This window comes from Mycteria americana, chromosome 9, assembly GCF_035582795.1.
Source record: "Mycteria americana isolate JAX WOST 10 ecotype Jacksonville Zoo and Gardens chromosome 9, USCA_MyAme_1.0, whole genome shotgun sequence".
Classification (NCBI taxonomy): Eukaryota; Metazoa; Chordata; class Aves; order Ciconiiformes; family Ciconiidae; genus Mycteria; species Mycteria americana.
The window spans coordinates 28,851,364-28,879,154 of NC_134373.1; the positions used below are offsets into that span (position 1 = coordinate 28,851,364).

Below are 27,791 nucleotides of genomic sequence, written 5' to 3' on the forward strand. Positions count from 1 at the left end.
AAGCAATCTTCAAGAGGCATGAAATTTCTTATGTTTAGAAACTCTTTGTAAAGGTCAAGGGTTTTTTAGCTTTTAAAAAGGCAACGTGCAATTTAGAATACTACCAAAGTCCAAATTTCAAATGGATTAAAACCCAAAACAAAACACCTGAACCCCCAAACCAACAAACAGTAGGCAGTTTAGCTGAGGAAACTTCTATGCATATCCTGTTATTATAATGAAATTAGGAGAAACAAGTAGCTCTGTGAGCTGCCAAGCTAATGAAGCATGATTTCCAACATCTCCCTCCCATGAGGGTTTTCCAAAATCTAATAAAAGTGTAAGCTTCCTTAACTTCCTTCTTGTGGGTTTTAATTGGCTTTTTCGCCTCAGCCTGGCACAAGTTTTCATCGAATGTGTAATTTCTAATACTTTTGAGATTTCTCCTTCTCTGTTAAAGATGTCTGAAATGCGTCTGCTTGTTCAAAATCATTGGGCGTGGGGGGAAAATGGAGATAAACACCCACAACATAACTCGCTTAGGTCTCATTTCCTTAGGAGACTCAGCTGAAACATTATAAAACTGCATTTAGCTTTCACTTTGCATTGGTTTGTACAATCTAGTGGTGCATGGTCCTGCAATCTCAGACTACAACCCCAATGGCCTGCCAGCGTAACATACCCTGCTCTGCTTGAGTAGCAGCTCACCGAAAAGCAAAATGTGGATTATGAAAAGAGGCAAGCACCAGTAAAAACAGACGCTTTTGATGCTCATGTGCAAACCTCAAAGTGCTTCTGATAACCAAACATTAAAGAAAAGATAGATTAATATGCACAGCCAGGCCTTTCTGTACAAATCTATACAAATCAAATTCATAAACCAACATTTACATAAAGATCTTCCTGAAGAAATCCCCTTACAGCTATGATTTTTGAAAGTGAATAGTGACCCCAGGAATATAAAGGGTCCAAGAGAATAATCACATTGTCTGGAAACGAGGCCCTCTTGCAAATGCCACACATCAAGCAACCAAAAAAGCCCAACACTTACAGTGACAAGTCATTTCTGATTTTTTTGTTTTGTTTCAAGACCCCTTACAGTTCCTTTCTACTCATTCTCTTTTAAGTGAAGGTTTCACACGGGTAATTCGGACACTATTTCAAACACAGTAGCCTATTACAGCAAGACATTTCTTGTCTACTTCCATTATTTGTAATTTCTGAACTACTTGAGGTTAAAATATGGTTTTTTTCAGAGAAAGGGCAGCAGCTCCTATCAGTGAGTAGTCCAGAAGGGAGAGAGGGTGAAACAGAGTTTTCACATGTATTTTCACAGTGTTTCAAATTGTACTTTCAACAACACTCATCTGGCATTTCTGTCCTCTCCAACACAAGTATGGAATTAATTGGAAAGTTCACCAACTAGCTCTCAGCTGCTGGAGAGACTCTGAAGGTGCAGAGAATGGGAGAAGGTTGCAAGGTGGCCTTCGCAAACTCATGCAGCATCAGGGCAGAACAAAGGTCCGAACCTGAGGAAGGCTTTGAATGTTCATGCTGTAAGTCTAAAACTTCCTATGGAGACTTAACCAAAACCTACGGAAGCCAAAGGAAGTCTTTCCATGGACTTTAAAAGGCTTGGGACTCAACGTAAAAGAAAGTTAAGGCACATACAGATATACTGTTTCATAAGAAAAATACAAGTCTTCTTGATAGTACAGATTTCTTGTTCTTTAGCTGTCTGTACCTGAATTTTGCTGTCTATGCCTGAATTTTTTCTCTGTTGTATACTCATGCACCAACATCCTAGAGCCTTTATTCATGCAATGTTCCAATTAAAATCAATGGAAATTTTTAAACAAATAAAACAACTGGATTTGGCATTCAACAACAAAGGTTTTTTGAAGACAACCCATCCCAGCAACCTGCTTCGGCCACATATCTTATCTTTGGCTCAAATAAGAAATTTAAGATTAAATCAGAAGTCCAAATTCTAGTTTGATTTTCATTCTCATTTGATCATACTCAAGCCATTCAAGCTTCCTGAGCTGTGAATCAGGAAAAGATTTAAGCCTTCTTGCCCTACTTCCTATCGCAAGCTCTTACACTACTACACACGTTAAAATTATTACCATTCTTCTCTATCTGCGTCACAGTTGCAAAAATATCTCATATCCAGACAACTTTCTTCCAATCCACATGCACACTGTTGAATGCCCGGAAGAGATCCTCCCCAGTAAAGATGCTTTTCATTGGCACGGCCAACCCACCAAGCAAATGGCATTCCATCTGGATGAAAGGGGAAGAGAGGGGAAAAAAAGAGAAAAGAGAAAAAGAGAGAAAGAGAACTTGATAAGCAAATTGGATTCTCCTGAGAATGAAAAAGAAAACGGAGGTGGACATGTTAAATAATACTGAAAGAAAAGATGCGAACTACAGGTGAAGTAACAAACCATAAACTTTACCCAAGTTCCATTTTATGGAATACACATTGAGAAAGCAACAGCTCTATGGTAATCCCATTTGGTTTGAGGAGCAGATGTTTTCCCCATCGGGCTCATGTGCCAATCACCCATGACAACCTTGGCACATTTCAGCTGCAAAGACTTTTGACGTGCGAACCCAACACCGCTATCTGCACCAGCTGTGTCCAGTGTTTTTGTGTGATGCTAGAGGGGAAAGCTGATCACCGAAGGAGTGTGAAAACAATTCTCCTGCCAAGACTCACACTGCACAGCTGTCTTGAACCACCCAGTATTGGCTAAGGACCTCTTGCAGAGTCTACCTGTTACGAAGGAGACTCTAGTTCTTAGATCAGGATTTTTTACCTTAAGACTTGTATATAAAGAGCAAAAATCTTCAGAAATAACATACAAACCGACCTATTACTATGGGCTTAACACAGTTCCTCTCAAAACTAAGACCAAAATTTGTATCAGTTTCTAAGGGAGCATGACTAGGGATTTTAATGTGCTCTCCAAGAGTGGAATTTGCAAACGCAAAGCTCCATAAGATATTAAAACATCCTAGATTAAGGATTCAGGTAGGAGATAAGTGGGGAAAAAGATTTTCGTACATGAGAATTAATTTGTCTCTGTGAAGTTATTTTCTATCTCCAGGAGCTCTAAGATCTATGTATTTATATAAACCAAGATAGTTTTTGTTTAAATTTCATAATCCGTTATACATCAAGCATTAAATATTAATAGTCAGATACAGTAAGCAGATTCAGATGTAATGAAATCCACGGATTAACATTCTGCTAAGATTGACTTTGTCTTCCAGCTCAGATAGCTTTTTCATTGACTTCTTAATCCTTAAATCAAGAAATGTAATCAGTTACACATACAGGTAGATAGCAAAATTTAGCAAAATTGACACAGAGACTTTTTGATCAAAGGAGCTTGGAAAAATAAACTGCACTACTAATGTAGAAAAATGTATCAATGTATTCTTCTGCTTTACTAACATTATTAGTAGGGAGTATACCTCATTATACAAAGCAAGTAAGTCTAAAATATGAAATGCAATCAAGGTTAACTGTAGAGTATAAGGGACTAATTAAAATGAGTTTTAGAATCACTTGGCAAAATTAATTCATATTTGTTTTCCTTCTAAACTTAGACTGCTGAACTGTAAATTCATGAAAAAAGGAAAATAAAAATAGGAAGAGTAACTCCATTCTCATGATACCAACAATTAAGACATGACAAGTTTGACCAATACCCAGTGGTACTCATTAGAAAAACACAATTCAAGAACATCTGAGGATTCATCTTACAAAAATGCATACACTCATTTTAGGTCTCATATTATTATTGTCAACACATTTATGTTTTCTTTCTTTTCAGCTGATTTTCTTGCAGAAGTTGATTGCTGCAGCCAGTGAAACAGGTCTATACTATATTATTGGGAAATTACTTGGTAAAGCTTGGAATAGTAATGTTAATTAAATAAAAGGGTGATTTGTCTAGCAGTTGAAACAGATATTATACAGAAGTGCTTAATCTAATTTTAAAAGTGCCCATTCTGGAAAAAAATATTTAGATAAAGATAAAATCTTCAGGCCATGAGCAAATAATGGCATTCATTAATCAAATTCAACCTGTGTCAGATCCTTTTGGCAGAAATCATTATATACTTAAACATAACAGTGAAATAAGCAATCATTCACAGGAATTAAGAATGAGTAGTTTTCTGATGTCTTTTTCAGATCTGTTGTTATTTGTTTTATCAAGCAATACCAAGCAAACACACACACATTCAGATTTATGAAATAGACTGGAGAAGTGGTAGAAGCACCACAGTTTGAGTCATTTACAACTAAATTAAATACAGTGCTAAAAAATAGAGCATTCAACATTATAAGGAACAATCTTAGATCGCCAAGGGAACAGACTATAAAAAAAGTGTCTTTTCAAAAATTCTATTTCTTAGGCAGAGTTCTGCCACCCTTTACTCAAGATAAGTAAATTTTTCTCCCTAACTAGTCCCTTAGAAATCAATTGTAGTATTAAGGAAAATTATGCCCTGAGTCTTCAAAACTCTTTTCCACGTGCTTAATTTTTAACACTTAAGAAATCAGAGAGCTGTTCAGCAAAGCTCTTAAATCTAAGGTACTTCAGCAACGTCCAAAGTGTTTAGAAATTACTGAAACATATATTGTATGTCATATACTGTAATGCTGAAGTAATGCAAATATTTCACTAGCAACGCCAATCAATCTATCCCTGAGTTCTTTCCAGAAAGTATACACTGTTATATATGGGCAGAGCTGGAGGGTGCCTTGCATTGAGATTGAGTTTGGCCAACAGGGGTTAAGATTCTTTCTTCTAAGCCTGTAGATTTGTTGCAATATCTTCACTTCTGTAATCATGGTATTATGATTTTTTCAAAGCATTATCAATTCTCCACCACCTCAAAATGAATTAATTTCCTTTCTGTAGTGAAGCCACAGACTAAGTCAATGACATAAATCAAGGAGTTAACATGGCCCCATAAAGTAATGGTTACATAGGTCAGTAGAATTCCACTTCAAAATTTTTAAGTCAAAATGTCCATTTAATAAGAAGTGCTACTAATTCTTCATTCTGTGCTTACATTGTACCTAGTAACACATTATTTAGTCAAAAAAGGTAGTCAAAAGCCAACTGCACAAATAAAAGTATTATTTTCCATGCATTTTTGTCTATTTAGAACGGAAAAAAAATCCACTATAATAAATTTATTAAGGTTGTCTTTGAACTCCATACTATGGTTCTGAAGGACAATATGTGTGAAAAAAATCCCAAACCAAGCAAAGCAAACAAGCCCCAAGTGACTGAATTCACCAGTAAAAGAACAGAGACCAGCTTCTTTCAAGTGATTTCTTCCTGTACTGCTCAAACTCCCTTTGGAAGGTTTTAATTTTGACAACAAAATCCTAAAAAAAGGCAAAAATTTTTTATTTCTTGCAGAGGACAATAACCCTTTCTGTGATGATGCTGCCTGGAAGACTCTACAAACAGCTGTGATATTTACATCACTGTTTTTACCATAATTTAATATGGCATTGAATAAAAGAACTGAGCAGGCAGACAGTATTTTGTATCAAATCAACTACTGCTATTTGTTCACAATGCCAGGCACAGGCTGCAGAAAGTAAGGTTGGCACAGGTCTTCTGAAAGGAAAGAATAAGGGGTCTCATCTTCAGTTGATCATCTTGATGTTGCCCTCTACCTGTCTCCATAGGCTGGTCCTTTGTGGTCTACTGGTCTATTCAACAGCTACTGAGTGTAGGTATCTGAATAGCCAAGTAAGACTTTGGAAACCCTGGCATATACAATACTGAAACACATGGACAAGAACTCAAGTTTTTCTCCATCCAGCAAGGCACAGAGAGTAAGCTCCTTTCAGATGTCAGTTCTTCAGCAGATCTCCAGTACCTGCTCTATCAATGTGCTTAACTAAACTGTTCATTGTTAGTTCTCTGTATGAAATCTGTTTCAGCAGAAGCAAGGCTGGCACAGACTGTACAGTTCATAAGCACAGAGGCTGAGGACTATGAAGAGAATAGCAGACACACGGAGGTTGTTTCCAGTGATCCTTAGAAGGAGATGCAGATTGAGATCAAATTTACCTGCAATGCGTATCTGGCTCTTCTAGTGACAAGAATGGCTGAACACGTATTCAGCATCCCTCTACCACCGTACAAGAAAATGTCTGTCCTCTTAAATCTCCCTTGTACTGACAGTTCTCTCATTTTCTGTATAAGAAGGCATTGACATTGCTAGCAATACAAGTTATTCTGAAAGGTTTTAGGCTTGCTCATGTTTTAAATGGCAGAGATTTTTTTCAGAAGTTATTTGTATAGGCACTCAGAAGCTGGAGGAGGGGGAGAAGCAGCATATTCCAACAGCATTTAGGACTAAACTACTATGTACATAAATCCCAAGCAACTTCCGTGGACTCAGTTTACCTTTATATAGGCAGAAAGTCTTAGCGTTGGCTTTTATGTTTATACAGCATGAGTTAAAACAAAGCCATGCATTTTTAATAGTATTTAATAGTATATTTAAAATATTTGTCAAGATTTGTCTGCATCATTTGCCAGGTGGTTCTTGTTATTGCAACAAACAAAAAGCTACTGATGGAAATATAACAAGATAAACTGGATCCCTCGTTAAACTCCTGTCCTGTATAAACCTAAAGTCCGATCCAGTAATTGCATATCTCTAACACAGGTAAGGCTTTTGGGGTACTCAAGTTACTGAAACAGGTCAGTTAAAGGTCTTTTCCACCACCACAGCAAGTCAATTTATTTGTATCTGCCTGTTGAAACAGTGGAACCATATTGCATTGAAACAACATTCTCTTGGCAGTCTTCATGTTCAGTTTTTTCTCCAAAAATCAAGCTGAGTTAAGCACAACTGAATTTGTTAAATCTTACATCTATACATCTTACTTATGAACACATAGATTAATTTACATCAGTACTGTTTTCTCTTAAAGATTCACATATCAAGAGATAGTGAAAACTGGGAAAATATTGATCGTAGAATTGCATAAAGCAATCAAAGCCAATTCTTTGCTACTGCACTCAAAAACTTAAAATGTTTGCACTAACCTCTTCAACAATATCAAATCCTGCAAATGGCTCACCTGATACATTGAACATTATGTAAAACAAGCAGTTAGCAGATTTTATATATATATATATATATCTATCTCTGTATATATACACACACATGCATATGAGGCAATTTCAACCTGAATAACTGAATCCAGAGGCCAATCCAGAGCACAAATTATGATCTCAGCTAATCAATTTTTAAAAGGCTCTTGAAAGAATGGAGAAAGGGGTAAGAGAGCAAGAACAAGGGAAAACTGTGACTCAGTATTTTTTGTAAGAGTTTACCAAGGTCTTGTTTTCCCATACTTGATTTTTTTCCATCACAACACTTTTCTAGCCTTTTTTTAATCAGAATTTTAAACATTAAATTGAAGCAAACCCAAATTCTTCCCCTTTGGCCTTTTCAACAGGAAAAAACAAATACACTTTTGATAAATCAGAGAAAAAGGGTTTATAATAATTCTGGACCAAATTATGGACAAATTGAAGAAATATTCCGTATTTAGTGGATAACACAAAATTAATATATTTTTAGAGGCTGTTTGTTCAGTGAAGAGGTCTATGGGGTTAATAACTCGGAATCTGTATTGGTTTGAATGACAGCTCACACCACTGGGAGAATACGCTAATAACACAAAGCGGGGTGAACTTGGGCTGTGCTGCATTAACCACTATGTGCTACCCATTCTTTGCAGTGGATGTTGAGATTTAACAATGGAAAAAGTTGCTCTTTGGTTTATAGCCCCCAGCACGGGTCTCGTGGCTTTTTCTTTCTTAAAACTGTAACCCACATACCACTGCTCTAAATTTCAGAGATGACAAACATGACTGCGTTGGAAATCACGGCTGGTCAAACACCGCAGCAGACAGATGCCATTCTGTACTGAATACCAATGGTGCCAGCCAGTGTTATTGAGATTAGCACTGAATTTGATTTCAATTTCTGGTCAGATCCTGTAACCCTTTTTCAGAGCAGCTATCCAAAAGTGAAGTAGTTCTGCTAATGCCATTGGACCTACTCCTTGGGCAAATGTTACTTAGTCACAAAGTCTGTCCCTCATTTGAGAATTATTTTGTTAAGTGTGGTTAGGAAAAGGGGAAAGAAAGGCAGTACTTTGCTGACATTTTCTTTCTCGTTATTCAGCTTTGCTGCCAAGGTGCACTGCTTTCATACAAAGTTCCAGGCTGGAGTAATTGCTTAAAAAAAGAAAAGAAAACAAACATGCAGCAGCATTTGTCTGCATTTCTTTCTCTTAAGCAGAGAAACTGCATCTCCCCCTGGAGCAGCTGTTATCACGGTGTGCTCTGTTCTTCCTGGAGTTATGATATTCTCACAGATGAGAATGGTCAGAAAGAAGATAAATAAACATGGACCTTTGCTTCTTCTAGATTTAACAGGAGGCTAATGAGCAGAACTGCTGAGCTGCAATGACTGAGTTGTGCCATCACCCACTAACAGCACCTCAGTAAAAGCAAAATCATCATCAACCCTTTGAGAGACAGACTTGAGGATGGGCATAAGGATTTCAGACCCAAACACCTTTATATGCTGAGGAAGACTGAATCTACATCCAAACTAAAATTTTATGCCTTGTGAATGTCTCTGCTGAAGGCCAAAGAAGGCTGAAAATATTATGAGTACTTGCATTCTTCTCTGCCAGCTCAGGCTGGGTTGTTTTCTCAATAAATTTCTGGCCAAGTGACAAGTTTCGTGAAAGCTGCAGGTGGGACTCCAGCCAGCAACAGAAACTATGGGAATAGATGAAGGCATGCAGGTTAGGAAGAAAAAGCAACAACAACAACCACCTAACCCAAAAACAAAAATGCAGAGAAGATTACAGCTTTGTGGGACAAATGACAACAGAGAAAACATCAGCTTTGAATCCTCAGGAGTTTTGCTGAAGATAGACTGGATATCCTACACTGTTGAAACAAAAAAATTATCTAATTTCCTTTGTCTCCTGCATTCCAGCTCACCTTCACTTCAAACCTGTCCCTCTTGTTTTCAACTCCTTTTCCTCTTCCTCATTCCCCTTTTCCTTTCCCATTTTCTCTGTTTAGCCTAATTCCTCCAGGTAAATTCACATAAACAAGCCCTGCATTGCCTTAACAGATAGGCCTATGACATTGATGCATGTGCTGCCATATCCTTACTCTGTGCTGGGACCAGAAACCCATCAGTGGCCTACATTCAATTGCAAATGAACAATGACCATGGATAAGCCACAATGGGCTCCAGCATGACCCTGCCTGGGCCAGAGAAGCAGGTCCTACTCAGCAGATGTCTGGACTTTTTTTCCTATGTCATAGGCATAGCCAGTAAGAACAATGGCAATAAGAGGATGCCATCATTTCTTGCCCTCACACTGCTCATTCAGCTCCTATGTGTTCATTCTCATCCTCTCTCACCGGTACCATCTCACCCATTTCCACTGGAAGGCCATCTCCTGCAGTGGCTCAATACAGTGCCCAGGACAATGATCTTTTGTTTTTAATCAGTTCTTCTGCATAAGTATAAAAATATTTAGTGAGAGTAAATAGTAGCAAGTGCTGAATTAATGGATTAATAAACAGAAGATAAACCAGATCATGACATTCCAGTTCTTGAGAAAATGCTATGGGGTACTGAAGGATCATATGTGATTAAGACTTGGGGTTCTCTGTATCTGCAGCAGACCAATGCTCCTCAGTGGCTCTCTAGGGCTTGAGGAAGACAACAGGAATGACATTTGCAGCCACCCTGTATGCAGCTAGTAACATACCAGTCTCTCAACATCCTACTGAAGTCTTACCCACATTATCTTACGAGCTCACTGGTTGAGGTGGCCTGGTTTTAGATCACCATATACCACATGGACTGGGGGAAAGCATGGAAGAGATGAGTGAGTTTAGACAGACCATATGCTCTTCTTCAGAGCTTTCTTTTTAAAGTGTTTTATAATGGATGCCAAAGGGCTACAGGGTAAGGAGAGACTACTGAACTAATGCACCTTATAAACTCCTGTAAGGTGAGAGAAGTAGTTTATCACAGCAGTTTTTGTTTTTAAATGCTATTTAAGTTTTCACAGAGGAAAGCAATTTCAGACCCTAAAGGTAACATCACAGAGGAGAGAGGGGAACAGTTGAAGCATCAAAGGCTATGAATGGTGCATCAAACCGTAAACCAATCATTTCACCACAAGAAAACTTAGTATTCAACTATTATTCATGGAAATGTTGAAGTGAGACAACAACTTTTACAGAACTGTAAAAACTATATCACGAGCAACTGTCCCAGAAAAGACTGCCAGGAAGAAACACTTTGCAGCTCATTCATTCACTATTATTTTGCAAGGATAAAAAAGGCCAGATCCAACAACTGGTATAAATGCATCTGGCTTCAGCAAAATCAGGGCAGCTGTGCTGATTTGCACTCACTGAGCATCAGGCTGTTCACAGGACGACAGAATGGTTAAGGCTGGAAGGGACCTTTAGACCTTCTAGTCCAGCCCCCTGCTTCAAGCTGTTCTGAAAGAGATTCAGGTTGTAAGAATTCCACAGGCAAACTCTGTCGCTGTCACTGGGACAGGTAAAAGCACCATCTGCAGGTATGCAGCGACTGAAACAAAGGTCTGAAGGATCTACTTTTAAAAGGGGGTAAAAATGGAAAATTAATTATATTTTTGATCCATTTATTCTTGAAAGACCCATAGCGACAGCTCAAGCTCTTGGGATAGGGCATGGATAAAGAGTAACAGAGGGACCCTACCTGCAGCACTGCACTCAGCGTGGTGCAACAGTGGATGTACGGCAAAGCCCCCAGCTCTGCACAGCTCCCAGCCTCATGCACTCTTACATGCCTACCAGCCTGAGCCCTTCATCAAGAAAGTCCACAAAAACCCAGGTCTACAGCCTGGCCTAATGGTAGTCTGGAAGCCAGAGCATAACTCAGAGCAGGTTGCTCAAGTTTACGGACACAAGTCAATTGGAGTAAAGTCAAGTGGAATTAATACAAGGTTTAATCCAATGGAACCCATGGAAGGTTTGCTGGATGATGCTCACAGCAAAATGAAATTTGATAGACTAGAAAAAGAAAATAGATAAAATGGGGACATTTGAGACATTTAATAGGAGACTGGATAAGTTACAGAAAAACATGCTGTGGAAAGCGATTTTTGCTCGGTCCTTTGGGAGAAACGACATACACTAATAACAGTTCTTCTGCCCCCACTTTATTTGGAAAAGTGTCTGAGTAAAAATGGAATTACCTTACTCAACAGAACTGCTTCCTGTATATGCAGTTTTAACTACCAGCATTAATAATGAGAAACGTATCCTTATTATTACCTTTTTTCCCCCTCCTGATCACATTGCACCAACACAGTCACTAGTGACTGAAATGGACTGTCTTCCGATTGACAACCCTCCACAAAAGACAGATTAATTTTGTCCCTATTGTACTTGCGATGACAGCTTCTAGGAATAATAAAAACTAGATTTGGGTATAGAGAATCTTTATTAGCAATATTGATTCACGAAGCAATGAGAACACACCTTGTCTTTCAGCTCCCAGGTTAATACAGCATGGCTGACAGTTAGAGAATAACATCTATTTACACGGAGTGAATCTGATCAGAAAGTCATTGGGACAATGTCATTTCCACAGAGTGCCTTTCTGAAGTGTAACCACTAACTGGTTCCTGTAAGTGTCTGATAATAACTACTGACTTTCATGGCTTAAATTGATCTTAAAAAATATCATCAGTAAATATGTTGAATTTCTGACTGGAATAGAAATAGAAAAACAGTCTTAATAGAACATAAATTAGAAGAGGTAATTTATTGTTAACCACTTTGAAGCTGCAATCCGTAATTAAATAAATGAGGGGATTTTCTTAAAACTGGTAATAACACTCACAGATATTATTGGGATGGTGCTTCTGTTTTGGAAAGAATCCTTCAGAAAATGAGATGTGAACATCTCAAGTTCCCTGTAAAATTAAATGGGCAAATGAGCATTCAGTAAGAGAGAAATCCAGTATCATTCCCCATACAGCTTTATATAAAAAGCCAGAGTTTTGGGGTTGTTTTTTTAAAAAAACAAAAACAAAAAAGCAGTGTATTTAAGCTTATGCTGAACAGCTGAAAAAGTCCCTCTGCAGAGCATGCAATATATTTGCTGTACTCTAAAAAACAAGCATTGTAAAGAACCAAAAAATGAAACCAACACCCAGAAAAGAGCTTAGAGAATAATCCAGGCACATTTACAAGTCTTATACTAATTATGAGCCAACAAGGCAGCTTGGACAAGCAGAGTAAAAACCATGCTCTGAGCCTCTCCTCCATTCTTCTGTCACATCCCTACTGAATTGAAATCTCAGAGGGCCAGTTGAACTGTATTGTTTATTTTTTGCTCCCAAAACGTGTTAGTTGGCAAAAGACGACACTCAGTTGTGCTTACTAGGATCGTCACAGCACCCACCTGGACGTCCAGCACAGCAGTGGAGGAAGTCCAGTTTTAAGCGCTTTATCAAAAAACTCATCGACTGCATCCCAGTTTCTCTGAGAGGCTACAAGCTTACTGCAACTCATTAAACTTCTTTATAGTCCAATGTGTTACAACACATTACAGAGCAATGGTAAATAAATAACTGCTGATTTGACACTGCTTTCAACTGCTGAGCAATTCTACTTTCCTCAATGTTACAATTAATGTCAGCAGTTAATGCCTTAAGTGGTGGAATCGGAAACTCAACTACAATAAACAAAGGCAGTCAAGTTTCAACTTAAGGATATACCCAAACTGCAGCATGGCGTTGGTTCAGCTGTCCCTGTCTCAGGCTGCAATTACAGTTCTGTTGGTCAGAGCAGCAGGGGCATCATTTGTCATCCTAAGGAAGGCTGGAGTGCTGTGAAATTGGGCACTTTGGAAAAATGCAGCTGTAGCAGAACATATGTATAGGCAAGACCATGAAATGAACTGGCTCGAAGCCAGCATGTAAGGAGAAAAACAAGATAATATAAATGAAAAAATTCATAGAATACTGTACTCAGAAGATGCTCCTATTGATATATCCTGACCAGCTTTAAAGGTCAGGATGACAACAGTCTGTCTGCTCTGTGGACAGCTTAATCAATTTACAGTTCTTTTTTCTTCACCCTGTTAGCAATGAGTTTACATCTTTCAAATAGATCTTCTATTTAGTTTTTGCTATTTAATTGGTCTCAGGTTCTTGTATATCTCTCTATACAACTGTAGCAAACAGAAGGATATATACATGGGTGTGTACCTACATTCATGCACAGACTGTTCTGGATAGAATATGAACTGCTCAGCTATGCTCCGTAGCTCTACTGTCACTAACAGAGACTATTATTCAGCTCAAGAGACAGTTTTCTGCTCCTAGAGCAGAAGGAAGAAGTTCGCCGTAGCTTTACCACTGCAGTGAATACTGGAATGGGCAGAGGCTGCAGAAGAACAACAGCCATGCAACCACGAGAAGCCACCAGTCCTTCCTCTTTTTCCAAACACTGACCAGAACCGCATGGAGACACAGACTCCTTTCCCCACCACGCGCGCGGACGCACACACTGCAGAGCGGGGCTGGGCACTGCAGCGGCTCTAGGAAATGTATCAGCATATGCCCAGTATCAAAGAATCAGCCACAAAGCTTAACAGTTTTCAGAGAGCACTTCCTGCCCTCTAGGCAAGATAAGGGCATCTTCTTCCAATCCAGCAGAAGATGACCTGGCCTCATTCATTGATTTCTTGGCAGTACTGGAGCACAGCTCTTGACTCTTGAGAGAACTCCAGCTGCCACATCACTTGTGAGGATCACATAGGCTGCAATGAGCATACCAAATACTTTTTTTCATTTTCTTTCTTCCCATGGACTACACAGTCAACGAGGTTACAGTCCGTATTTTCAAAGTAATTAATCTTGTGTTCATTTCATCTAATTTTCAACACTTAACTGAGATGGCTACATCTATGTGCCTTCTGTATTTAACGGCAACAGAAAGAACCACCATTGGAGCCATTCAGGCAACCTAAAAGCTTCATGAAGTAAGAATCAAGATCTTTACACACAACGTAACTTTCTACCATAGGACTTTCATCGCAGCTGATGAAAGATAAACCTTTCTTGTGGGCTGCATCATGGCTGCGAATCAAAATCCCACAAGATCATCACACACATCACCATCTTTCCTTCCAACAGTAAGGCTCCTTAATTGAAGGTACCATCCTCAAGACAAGTATAACCTATTACAAATCCTGTCTACTACTGGTTTGGAGAGATGTAGGTATCTCCCTCATGTAGTGATACTTGGGTGGAAACAATACAACTGAGGCAGGTAAGTCTAAGACTGGTGTAGGATTTTGGCAAGGTACACATTAACAGATGTCATTAGAGTTCTCCAACAGCTATGCAAAAAGTAACTGGGCTCAATCACTTTCATTTAACTGTCTACATCATTTGCCTGCTTTCTTTTCAAGACGTGGAGTCCCAGGGGGACAGGAGTCAGAGGAAATGAAGTCATGGACAAGATCAGACCCAGGACTCATATTTTAGAGCCAGTCCCAGAATGGACAAAATGAGAATCCCTGAGGGGCAAAGTACTTTTAAAAAATAAGAGAGCCCCTCCCTCCAAACTCTTCTCTATACATATGCCTGCGTGCATATGCACACCTCCATAATGGAAGCTCTTCCACTCAGATTTACGTTAAGGAATTAATAAATATAAGTTACACATTTATGGCTGTAATACACTCCTAAGGATTATGCTTTCTCTCACATCTGAAGAGCAGAACAAATGCAAAGGCAAACATTACCCTGATGTATGCTTCATTTTAGAACAGACTGCAGAAAATCAGCAATATGCAACCTCTTGTAAAGAAAAGTGGTAACTTTCCCCACCTCCCCTCATCTCAGTATTGCTTTTTTCCCCCCCCCTCACTCTCAGACAAATGACATTTGGCAATGCTGACGCTGTGCTGTGTATTTTCTTCCATGCACATGCAACTGGTCAAGATAAGGTGCAGATGCCCAGAGATTAAGGTAAGAGGCAGCTATATTATGCTGTAAATTCAGAGACACAGAAAACTGATGTGCATAAAGGAAGCAACCCCCTAATACAGGAGGAAATGTATTTGTCTGAATTTGTGTTTCTTTTCCACATTGTGAATAACGGTTTTAACCATACAGCCTTACTTTTAACTAAAATACATAAATGACTCCCAAACAGCTGGCCTACTTAACACTGCTATGTAAACATCTGTTCACATTCATGCATGCAAATAAGTACATCAGCTAGCAAGTCTCTTAGTCTCAAATTAGTCTTTATCAAGTCCTCCCAGAAACCACTGGGGTGGAGGCCAACGACTGTGTGAAGGGGGAGGAAAGGGAATTCTTAAGCTTTTTTTTGAGAATGGATCCTTGGAGAAAAGATGGATGCTGGAGAATACCAAAAAACTCAACTCCCATGCTTGCTATTTTTCAGTATGTTTGCTTTAATGGAAGTTTTCTTTCCTGTCTGTGGCAGTTTCCTACTTCATCACGTATTTTAACAGGGAGTTACGCAAATGGACATTGCGTCAAATTTTTATTCCCCTTTATTCAAACCATCTTCTGAAAGTGCCAGGGATCCCAGGCCTGCTCCCGCTGAGCTAAATGGGATTCTTGACATTGACGTGAATGGAAACAGGATTAGGCCGGCTGTACGCTTCATTAGATACGCGATTCTATAGCACCCTCTAAAATTCTGCTGAACTCTCCCTTTCAAGCAAATAAAGCAGGTAAACTCAAAGGCCATGAAATGTCACTATTACATTTAGACACTTAAACTGAGGTACCTGATGAATTAGCCATCTTCTTGCCAAGCATCTTAGAAAACTGCAGCCCCCGAGGGATTTCTCCTGGCCGTTACCACTTATTGCAAAGTCAAAGAGAGAAAGCTAAGGTTATTGTTTTGCCTGTGGAATCAAAATATGCTGAGAGAGCATGTTATTCCCCAGACTTACAGGTTTATTGCGTTTCTAATTCACACCTAAGGTCACCATATGTCAAGTGAGTATGCATTCTGCTACCACGGCTACTGTCATCATTTTAACTCTAATACTAAATAGTCCTAGACTGGAACAATACTGTCTTAGAAACAGAGTAATTTAGTGCTTATAGCAAAAGACTGGTCTTCTGATTAAAGATGGAAAATTAAATGTTCTGGTTCCACCTTTGGGTTTGTCAGACTCTCCAAAATCATACAAGTTAGTCAATCACTCTGGACCTTCGTTTTCACATCAGAAAGCCAAAGAACTAAAAGCCCTTAACGAACAAAATAAACAAAGCTAGTATGGCAACAACCATGTCCTCTTGATTGAGAAAGGTTAATAAATGAATCAATCTTAGATCAAATTTCATTCAGCATTTAAAACTACAAGATGAGGTTTGAAATCAGTTTCTCGTGGCCTGATACGATTATGCCTCGATGATGATGCTTCCCTCTGCATAATGCATTAACGTGAATTTGACCACACAATTGTCATTTCTTGTCATTTAAGTAGTCTTACAGTTAAGCAGCCATAATTGTCCTTTGGGTGTTATCTTAAATACATTAAAAAAGAAATTGAATGCTTTCACGACATTATAGCTGGGACACTTTTTCAAAGCTAATTTCTATGTCTGTGAATTATTCATAATACACTTCAAACAGGCTCTTCTGGATAAGGTAATTGACCTTGTCTGCATGAAGCACCTACTACCTTGCCTTGGGATAATTAAATCTACGATGTGGTCCATTATTTAAAGGTAATGTCTTTTCATTAGGTTAGGCAATATATTATCCCTCAACTAGTCACCTAATTCTGCATTTAGCACATTCAAGCTTTCACTGTTTTGTCATGGGTTACACTCATCATAGCAATATCTCACATTAAGTAGCATGGTATAACAGTAAGACAGCATTCTCTTGATAAAGGGATGCAGGACTTTGAGGACTAAAATTTCAAGATTTACCTCTGTATTTGCAACCTCAGTTGGCTGTGCTTGTTTTTTCTGTGGGTGAAAGCAATAAAGTGTGTCTATTCAATAAAAACTAGTGCCAGGTCAAAACTCAGGTGCAACTGATGTCCCAGTAGCTATACAAATTCATGTACTGTTCAGTGGAAACAGTTCTGTGCTGTTGAAAGGTATGCTAAACCACTTGTATTGAATTCCATGATCTAAACTAGCTCAGGTACTTCTACAGAGTTTTATTTTGCTGTGTGTAAAAACCCCTGGTTGGCCTGCCATCCAGGATGCAATTAGCAATGCTGGCTGCTGCCCAAGCTAGCTCTGCACCATTTCAGCCTTCCCTGTAACAGACTACTAGGACTCAATTCCCCACTACATATTCCCTCAAATGTTGCTCAGTGAAGACCAAAGTAACTGATTTTTTTTGCATATGCATGGAGTAAAAACTTCTGAGGGAGAAAGCCAAGCAGTTGAGCACCCAACTCTCTCCTGTGCTCCAACTACTTTGAACCACATTAGCAGAATAAAGCAGCTCTGAATCTATTTTAGTCAGTCACTGACAAAGTCCTCCTGCATGGGTAAACTCTTGAGTGGCACAGTGATCTGAAGAAGCTCCTGCATCAATCCCTTTGCTGGCTCTGAAAAATGGCCAGAGATGGTATTCTAATTTATACTGCACCACTCCAGTAACCAGGCTTAAAGATGCTTCTCCACCCACCTCTACTTCAGTTGTGCAGGGTACACCTGTCTATTCTATTATAGGAACACAGCATTGGCTTTTTCAATACATCAGTGCTGAAGTGTTTAGACTCTGATTGCAAATACTGCATTAACAAGCTATAGATGAATTTGTTACTTTCTCTACATACCTGAATTTTTACAACGTTTCTGTGTTTTGTAGTTTGTTTTACACTAAAGTGGAATTTAATGAAAGACGCAATAACTAAGGAGTTAATCCACTATCTTACTTGCCTAAATCAGTATAAATACACTGAATCCAATGGAACTGATCCTGCATATCTTTGAGCTTTGTATTTTTTAGTTGAGTCATTCGATATTGTAGCTTCTCTCGAGCTGTCCATTAATAGAATGTTCTGATTATGTTAGCTATTCAGAGCTTTTTAATCATGTTATACAAACACAGTTCAGCCTATGAATTGTTTATCTTGATTAGATATTGTTTGAGTGTTCACTTAAAATTATGAAGCATTGTTTTAGAGCAGAAATAAAGACAAGGGCATTGAAAAGACTTCAAGGTGCTAGAGTGAACATTTACTCTGAAGACCTTTGGCTGAATTCCTATTTGCATGAATATTCAGGAACAATCTGTTCATGCCTCAGGAACATTTCTGCAAACACAAAAATCTCAGTATTGAGGTCCAGAATAATATAAAAAAAGGATTATGAAAATTATCAAAGTGAAATGGAAATGAAATTCCAGTAGCATAGAAAAGAAATAGCTGCCATTTATCTTTTTCCATCAGCTAAGAGAAACTAGCCAAGGAAAGTATTGTTCTAAGCAAGATTACCTGCAACTGACCTGCCTGCTAAATCATATTTCATAACGGTCGACTGCTTTCCATTGTGTAACCACAGTTGTGTACTATACATTGACAGCTCCTGTCACTATAATATGATTATGTTTACCCATTAGTTTCTGCTTTTGTGCCACAACCCAGCAACTACAATATTACAATGGTTCTAATGGTCTGTTTCACTTTGTTCATTTACCTATTAATTTTGGCAATGGCATATTTCATGGAACATAAATTTCATCCTCTGAAAACATGACAACCTGTAGTACAATATGGTCAGACAGATTCTGGAGCTTTGTACAGAAGTAAAATGAATTGTCCAGGGTGGCATTTTGGAAAGAACATACCTCCCTCTGGAGGCATCGGTTGTATCTAAGGTGATTACTTCAGCAGTAATAGGATGTAATTATTCACTCAGTAAAATTCTGCCTCTATTAAGTAGGTACTTCTAATGTTCTGCAGATTGACTGGTGGCTCTAGCCTGTCTCACAGAGGCAGTAAACAAAACGCAACACTGAATGTCTTTGTCTGAATCCAGAACATAAACGTGCACCGGGAAGGAAGTGACCTAGAAAGCTGGCACTGCTTTGAACCTGGAGGCTCTGGGAAACAGGACCCCAAAACAGACCTTGAAAATGCTCATTGCCAGGAGGACCCTCCCCAGTTCAGTGATAAATGATAAAATGGCAAAACAAACAGACCAAACTGACTTTGCATAGCCAGAGAAAAAGCCACAAGGAGCTGAAACAGAGTCTACTTCAGGAGAAGACAACTTGTCCTAGAATCCCACCCTCTGCTGTAATGTTAGCATTCAGTCATGAAGATCTCTCTCTGAGGAACAGCCCTTAAAGCTCAGTCACACACCAAAATAGTTTAATCTGGATAAAATCTGAGAGCTTGAAATAATGGTGACAATTGGAGGTAAACAAATGTTACAGACCTGAATTAGGTTCAGTAATACAAAATTGAGAAAAAGAACAGCCAGGAATTGTTATCATCTTTTCCTTCCTACCAACACGTGCCACTACCAACATTTTGATCGCATTGAATGAGACAGCCTGAACAAAAAGAAGAATAGAAAATGGCTACTGATTGCAGGCTAAGCTACTGGGAGCACTTTTCATGAGCTATTGATGTTAATATATTGGAATCACTACATGTTGTAAATTAGACATGTCATTTTAAAATTTTTTGGCAAACCAAAAATATAAGGAAAGGGGGACATGGAACTAAACATCCTGGATAAAGAAACAGGCAGCACATGAAGCCAACAGGCATTGATTTGGAAGAAATCTAGCACAGCAGCATGTGTCCAAAAATATATGAAAGACTGATGGGTACTGATGGAGTTTGGTTGAGTTTAGGATGCACATTTCGTTTAAGTTTTTGTTCCTATGCTGAGGAGGAGACACACATCTGTGTATCTGGCGTGGTGAGAAAATATGTGCGTCTGCATCTCATTTTAGCCCAAATTAAGATTTCCTCCTAGCTCTAGGACACTTGGAGTCAGCAGAATCAGTACAGTACTCTCTAAACCCTATTGATTCTAGTGGGCTTTAGACAGTAATCTCAACCTGGTTTTCTACAGAAATGAGACGTATTGGAACACGGTATGCGAATGTTTGTGTGTCCTTTGTTCAAATAACTCATGAACCCACTGGCCAATTTCAAGTACATTTGACTGAAAAAGGTATTCCTACAGGTTTCATGTACTGCCTAAGCAGAAAACAGAGATCGTCCTAGTACCCAGCCTAAGAAAAGGTTGCAATGCATTTTCAATCCCCAGTAGGTATCAGAGAATCCATACAGAAGCTCAACACTAAAGCACAAAACCATATGGAAAAAAAGCATCATTTATTACTCCACCATTCATTGAAATATTGTTTTAGTAAAAATAAACAAAGAAATAATGTTCTAAACTGCCAGAAAAACAGCAGCACAGATAAAATAACCAAAACTGCAGAGTTGGGAGAGGATGCTGTTCACTAGGCAGAAGCATGAGAACATACAATGTTTAATCATTTTGATCAGTTCCTGTTTAGAAAGATATCTAAGGTAAGTTGGAAGTATCACCTTCAGTTGCATATCTCTCTGCCTGGAAGAACTTGGGCATCTATGTTGGGCTGAACACACAACCCTAAGACAGCTACAGTAAGACTACACGGATCCCATCCTAGAAATGCAGGCCTGCTTCAAACAGCTCTTATAGGGGTCACCACCAAAAACAAGGGTGCTGTTTCTTAATTACAGAGTTCCTTCTTGCCCTTTACAAAGGAAGACTACATCCTTATCTTACGACTACACCATATACTACAATCACAGGTATGACCAGACAACAGGTAGAACAGTTGTAATGGTGTCTGTCTAGTGTGGGTAAGGACAGCCGTCTGTCAATGGTGGGATGAATTCTAGCATTGCATCAGCATTACTGGAGCATTACTCTGAAGATCAGATTATGTTGAATCCCTGCCTGCTGCATCTGGCTGCATTGGGACCCATACCTAGATTCAAGCCATCATGGCTAAGCTAACACTTTCTGAATGCGCTGCACTCATTCTCAGGTGAGCTTATCTTTCCTTAAAACATCTATGAACAAGAAAGATAGGGCTGTCCATATGGCATCCGTCCGTCAAATAAAGAAAGTAGGCTCGGGGCTCTCACATCTCTCCCTTTACAATGAACCACTGTAGCAAAGAAAATCCAAACACTGCCTGGGAGATTAAGAGAAAGAAATTTGGATTCTTAAGAGGTGTTTGAGATTGGTCATACTATTCCTGGGCTACAGTGCAGAATCACGGCTTTCTCTCCTTACCTGGCGGAATATACCAAACATCCCATTATACCCCACCTGAACATACCATTACCTCCCTTGTAATTTGGTCAGTCCATAACAATTCAGAGAACCAAGCCTTCCTTGCTGAATTACTGTAACTATATTAATCAGTTCACTAGGAAAAACAAATGTACCTCTAAGGGATGACATGTTCATTCTTCCACTACCAGCACAAGGGCAAGGCACAAGAGGTACCTATATAAATGTTACAGGCAGGGTGCAAGACTTCAGAGGTGTTCATCTGCAGGGAAACACTCTTTTTATGGTTCCTTTTTGTGGCTGGACAAACTTGGCCATTGGTTTTAGGGTGGTACTTTCAAATACATCTAATGGCCCATACCACTTTCAGGCAAAATTGTCATCAGTAACAGCCTGATGCCTCAATTTCCTTCTCTGCTAAACAAGGTAAGAAAAATACCTTTAAAGGAGGACTGCATAGATTAATTGGTTAACCTTTCTAAATGCTAATGTTAAAAAAAAAAAAAAAAAAAGAGGTTTTCTTCTGGGACTTTTGAATTCTGCTCTTGAGAGCAAAGGAAGAAGGCTCTTGATGTTGCTCTGAGTCCTGGACAGCTCAGGCAGGAACACACCCCTTGGCTAAACCAGTCCCCATTAAAGCCTGAGCCTTCCTCCTATCAAAGGGCCTTGGAAAAAATTCAGGCTCAAAAGCTTTTTCATTTTTGTTCTCAATCTTTCTGGCCCAGCAGATATGAAAAAAGCTTCTCTAAAGGTTTTAAAAGGGTTGTTTTCTTTCAGGTCACCACATATTTCTAGCTACTTGTCAAGCCTCAGTCAGATCTGATCCTCCCCAAATCAGTCTGGGTTGGGGGGAGGTAAATAATTCTCAGTTGCTTTTAGATGATTCTTGGGAGGGGAAGTAGTACACAACTTTTTTCCCCAAAGGTCTGGAGACGTTTTCTCCAAGCATGCTTGCTTACCCTCTGCATTTTGGGTTTTTGCACAAAAGAGAGTAACAGACACTTAGAAGAGCTACTTTTATGCTCCCCTTAACATCAGATGGTTCACATAAGCAAAACATTGAACTAAATACTCTTAGGGAAGGCTCTTGTTCTGTTGCTGTTTGAACACCAAGCACAAAGTAACCTGAAAATACAGCCTTCAGCTCATCCTCATTGTTTCTTTTTGCCTGTCTCTGCCTTCACACTTTCAAAAATAGAAAATACATTTCCCATAGGCTATCTTCACACTGTAAAGGGGGTAAAATTTCTAAACTTAAGATTTACAAGCAATGAATCTGAGTCTAACCCAATCTATAGAGTAAAAACTTGACTCCTTTTTCCACAGGCTTACATTTTCTTTTCTTCTAATTACACTATATAATTAAATTATGCCATTGTTCACGTTGTGTATAGCCTCTTAATACCTCTGCCCTCCTGGATAGGTCAGACCAGTTAAAGCAAAATCAAAGCACATAGGCTCTGTCCCATTCGTTTGCTCCATTTCATCTGATTTTCAGCAAATGCCTTACTTTGCACATACTTTTTTCTTCAGATCTAAACCAGGAGTCAAATGAACCCAAAACACACGTAAAACTGAGAGATTTCAGCCCCAGATGCTCTGCTATCCTCAAAGATATTATGAGTAGAAACGTAAATTACTACTGCTTCACTCACATGGCATCTTGGTAGAAGAGGTCAGCTGAGAACTCTTCCACCGCTATGATTTACATCTTCTATTCCCCAGAATCAGAAAACATCACTTTCCGCACTGGCCCAAATTTGATGGAGAAATTAGTTTAATGTCAGTAAGACAGTTTGAGTCTAATGGAGCCCAAGATGCTCAAAGTAGGACAGCCAAATGAAGCAGACAAATAGAAGTGTGATGAGAACACGCTCCCCGCTGTGGCTCTAATGAGGGAGAAGGCACACTTTTCTGCTCAGGCAGCAGTACAGCTTGCTTTCTTCAATGGTGGACAGGTTGCTGTCATAGCTAATGACCCATTAATACAACAAGCCATGGATTAGCTGTTTGTTTCTAATTGCCATTATTTATTTATTGTTCACAATATGCTGAGTCCTGCAATTTAAAAAAGGGTATCACTGCTCGTGATTAAGAGAATGCTGGCTGGGATAGCCTGAAAAAATGGTGTAATTCTTTCCTGTGTGTATGAATAGTTTATATGACTGGGTCTCTCAAGTCAGAGGTATCATTAGGACATGTTTGGCTCTGGCACACGTCTCAAAACTATCCATTTCGAAACTCTTCTTTGGACTACAGAATTTCCCTGAACTCAAGGTTTCTTCATTACTGAGCTATAAGCACTTATACTTTCCCATAGGTTTCACAGGTGTTGTGGTTTAAACCCAGTCAGGAGCTAAGCATCACACAGCCACTCGCTCACCCTCTCCCAATCCCTGTGGGAGGGGGAGACAATTGGGAAAAAAAAAGTAAAACCCATGGGCTGAGATAAAGACAGTTTAAAAGGACAGTAGAGGAAGAGAAAATAATAACCATAATAATAATAATAATCATGTACAAAACAAGTGATGCACAATGCAATTGCTCACCACCCGCTGACCAATGCCCAGCCCGTCCCTGAGCAGCAATCCCTGTCCCCTGGCCAACTCCCCCCAGTTTCTATACTGAGCATGATGCCATATGGTATGGAACAGCCCTTGGGCCAGTTGGGGTCAGCTGTCCTGGCTGTGCCCCCTCCCAGCTTCTTGTGCACCTGGCAGAGCAGGGGAAGCTGAAAAGTCCTTGACCAGTGTAAACTTTACTTAGCAACAACTAAAACATCAGTGTGTTATCAACATTATTCTCATCCTAAATCCAAAACACAGCACTATACCAGCTACTAGGAAGAAAATTAACTCTATCCCAGGACAACAGGTTGAGCAAAAGATACCATCACCTTCACTCCAAACCAGAAGTTCTTTGGGAACAAAGTCGCAATCTAACAGATCACAGAAGTTAAGCAAACATCTTACAGCATCAGTTCACAGCACTGACTTCACAGCACCACCAATAACAGTTCACGCAATGAATTCCAGATTTCAGGCTCAAAATCTGTTGTCTAGGTTTACATTTCATTCACCTGTCCTACATGTCTTCATTAATACCCCTGTACAAGCTTCCTGTGTATTGGAAGAGGTACTTTGCACGTCAGTAAAACACCGTAGATCTATTCAGTTTGGACTGACAAATTTGTTTTCTAGGTAAACTGTAAAAGGTCTCAAAAAAAAAAATAATAGAAGTGTAATTGCAGAATTGCTCCTTAGACTTATTTTTTTTTTTTTAAGGGAGGCAAAAAAACCCACAACAAAAACCGAACAGAAATATCCAGTGACAGCAGAAGTATGAAGGACATATTCCACAGAAGCAAACAGGAGTTACCCATACAAGCTCCTTCCTAACCACCCTACCAGTCCCCACCTTGAGAAGTGTTTTGAAATTCACCTGACATATTGTGTCTAAAGCAAACACAGATAATGGTGCTCCAGTATTCACTGGAGTAGTCCCAAGAGACTCGTGCCCTTCTGGTGTCACTCCAGAAGTATGCCAGGTAGCATTAAGCCTGTCCTCTCCTGCAGCGGGGTTCAAGGAGGGAGCATGCTTTCCTCCCATTGGGTTAGAAGCCTCACAGTGTACGACCGAGCAAGGATTTCTTCCCACGTTTTTCTCATCGCTTGGCCTCTTGGCTGCATTGTGATCTCAAGAGGAGCGCAATGGGAGTAGAGGAGAAGTAATGCAAGCAGCTGCCATTCCTTCCTCGGCAGCTATAGCACACTTTACCTCACTGTCGTTTAGGAGGAATCATATGTGGCAAGGGGAGTAAAGGGTCAGAAACTGGGATAATGATATTTCCATTACTCACAGGTGCATGCATGCTAGATGCCAAGTTACATCCCCCATGCAGCAGTTTTTTTATTCTGCTTAGACCACCTGCATTTTAATCACTACTACTAACAATACAGTATCTTTAAAAATGGCCTCTAAATCTCTCCCTGGGAGTAAGGGGGCATGTTGTATTACTATGGCGAACTCTGTTCAAAAGTCTTTAAATATAGCACAAGTTATCTAAAATTGTGCTTGTGAGAAGCTGTCAGCACTGCCACTTTGGAAGGGAGAGACAAGGTATGGTGGTGGAAAGCCAGATAGCAAGTCAATCATTCTCAAGAAAAGGATCCTAATTACCCAAGAATAATTACAACATACAATCTACACCTGCCACCTATCCACCACTCCCTTCAATATGAACCACTTTTTGAGGGCGGACTGCCCTGTTCTACATTATTTTGTGCAATGACAAATAATCTCCTGGTAATGCAATAACAATTTAAAGTACCTGGAATGATAAAATGGGAATGATATTTGAAAGCCATAAAATAACAGTGAGCAAAACCCCAATGGTAAATGACTGCTTGTTATGGGTCATTTTATATCACCTCATGGCACATTTATATAAAAAAACTTTATCAGAACCCAAGTTTCACACTCCTTTCTCCATAAAGATTTATACTGCTCTCTAAAAAGTGGTGTCCCCATTATATGAAACCTTGGTGCCAACCATGCCTCAAACACTGTGGGTCACTTCTGGTGAAAAAAATACTAGAGCTAGTGAACATCCAAGAAGGGCAACTAAAAGGACTATAGAAGCACTGGATGAGTGCAGAACTGTGATTCACCACATCCTGCAATACCAGAACTCAATGCACTGAGTAAAACATTAGTTTAAAACACATTTAAAAAATGTAGTTCTGTACACAGCAAGTAGGGAACTCCTGGAATTTGCTTTCCTAGGAGGCTACAGAGGCAGATAATATAATAAAGTTCAAAAAGTGATTAAACACATTTATGAACACCAGATCCATAGTGGATACTAAAAGGGATTGGCAATGGCATAAAGTCTAATGCCCTTAATAGAGCAACTGTGGGTGATGGGAACATATGGAGGGATGTGCTGAAGACATCCAGACTTGTGTACTCACCCTAAGCTGCATCTCTCCAGCAGCCACTATTGGAGGCAGGACTCTGCAGGACATTCGTAGCATCTTATGCTCTGACATCACTGGGGATCTCATCTGGAACTAAAGATGCACAAAAAGGTGCACGTCCTGCACAGACGAAGAGCTCTAGCAACATACAGGGCATAGATAAAACACCACTGATCTGTCTCAGCAGCAGAATTAAGACTAAACTAAAGTATAAACTCAAAAATTAGGCTACACTCCCTGCTGTGAGGTAGCACTACGTCTTTTCCCCCAGTAACAGAGGTACAAAATGCAAATGTTCACAGGTGAAGGCAAACAGCTGTCTGGCATAAGGGGTCACAGACCTGGAGATGGCACGTGGTGCAGTTCGGCACCTTGATACAGGTCTAGCTGGGAGGCAGAGGGGAGAAGAGGAGGTGGACACCTGAGTGCAAGTCATGTAATACTGGGACTTGACAGATCTTAAGAGGGACAGGCAGAAGGTTCAGGGAAGAGGTGCGTAGTTTAGGATGGATGTTTAATATCAAAGCTTGAGGCAACGTGGTGTGGAAATTCTACTGGAAAGAGAAAAATAAGGAAGAAGGCAGGAAGAAAACACCACCTAAAGACATTCCTATTTCTTTGATTTGCTCTAGGACTGATCTTTTCTCAGTCCCTGCCTACACAAATGTGCTATGAACTTGACAGACTGTCAGCCAAGTATTGTAAAGCAAGCTATCCTGCCACTGATACAGCTGTCACTGTGTTAAGTCCTTGATATCGCAGACGTGAGGCAGCTTCCCAAATGTTAAGCCTTTGAGTACACCCACTGCTTCTAGAAAACTGAGCTAATTCAGTCAGAGCCGAGGGGGTGTTCAGTTAATAAAGTGTTTTCGTACCTTCAAACATCTTCTATGTTAACGGTTTAATTCAATGTGCATGTGCACACGTGCACCTATCCTCGTACACATAACCCTTTTCCTGTGTATTACCTGAAATGCTCCACAAAGAAAGGAAATCAGAGCCCCAGGGGCCTAAATTTCTTTTCACATTCCCAGAATACAGACAGCACATTTAGAGGTAGTCCAAGCTTCCTGCCCACCCCCACCCCTCTCCTGCTAGCTTGTCTTGGTCTGTGCTTCTAGGGATGAGGCAGTGGTAAAGTCTGCAATCTTTGCTAAGAGTGTGGATGACTTTCCTAATTAATGCCAACTGTCAGATTCGCTCCGGTTATGTGGGTGTCTCTTCAACAGGCATGGAGAAGTCACAAGAGACTTGCAATTACTGGTCATAAATTGTAAGTTTCATTCGCCGGCATCATGAGAAAGCCAGCTACTCCTCTGATGAACAGACATCTATTGTGATGTTCACAAACCTCCTGAAAATCTATCTGATGGCAGAGATGTACCAAA

At 39.6% G+C, this 27,791-nt stretch overlaps 1 protein-coding gene across 1 annotated transcript in view; it reads right to left on the reverse strand.

Moving 5' to 3' along the window:
• Positions 1-27,791, reverse strand: part of CNTNAP5 (contactin associated protein family member 5) — a 294,884-nt gene that overhangs the window by 56,848 nt on the left and 210,245 nt on the right. Inside the window, exon 14 of the mRNA XM_075512059.1 lies at positions 2,109-2,265. Coding sequence (XP_075368174.1) covers positions 2,109-2,265 — 157 coding nt within the window. The remainder of the gene's footprint in view (positions 1-2,108; positions 2,266-27,791) is intronic.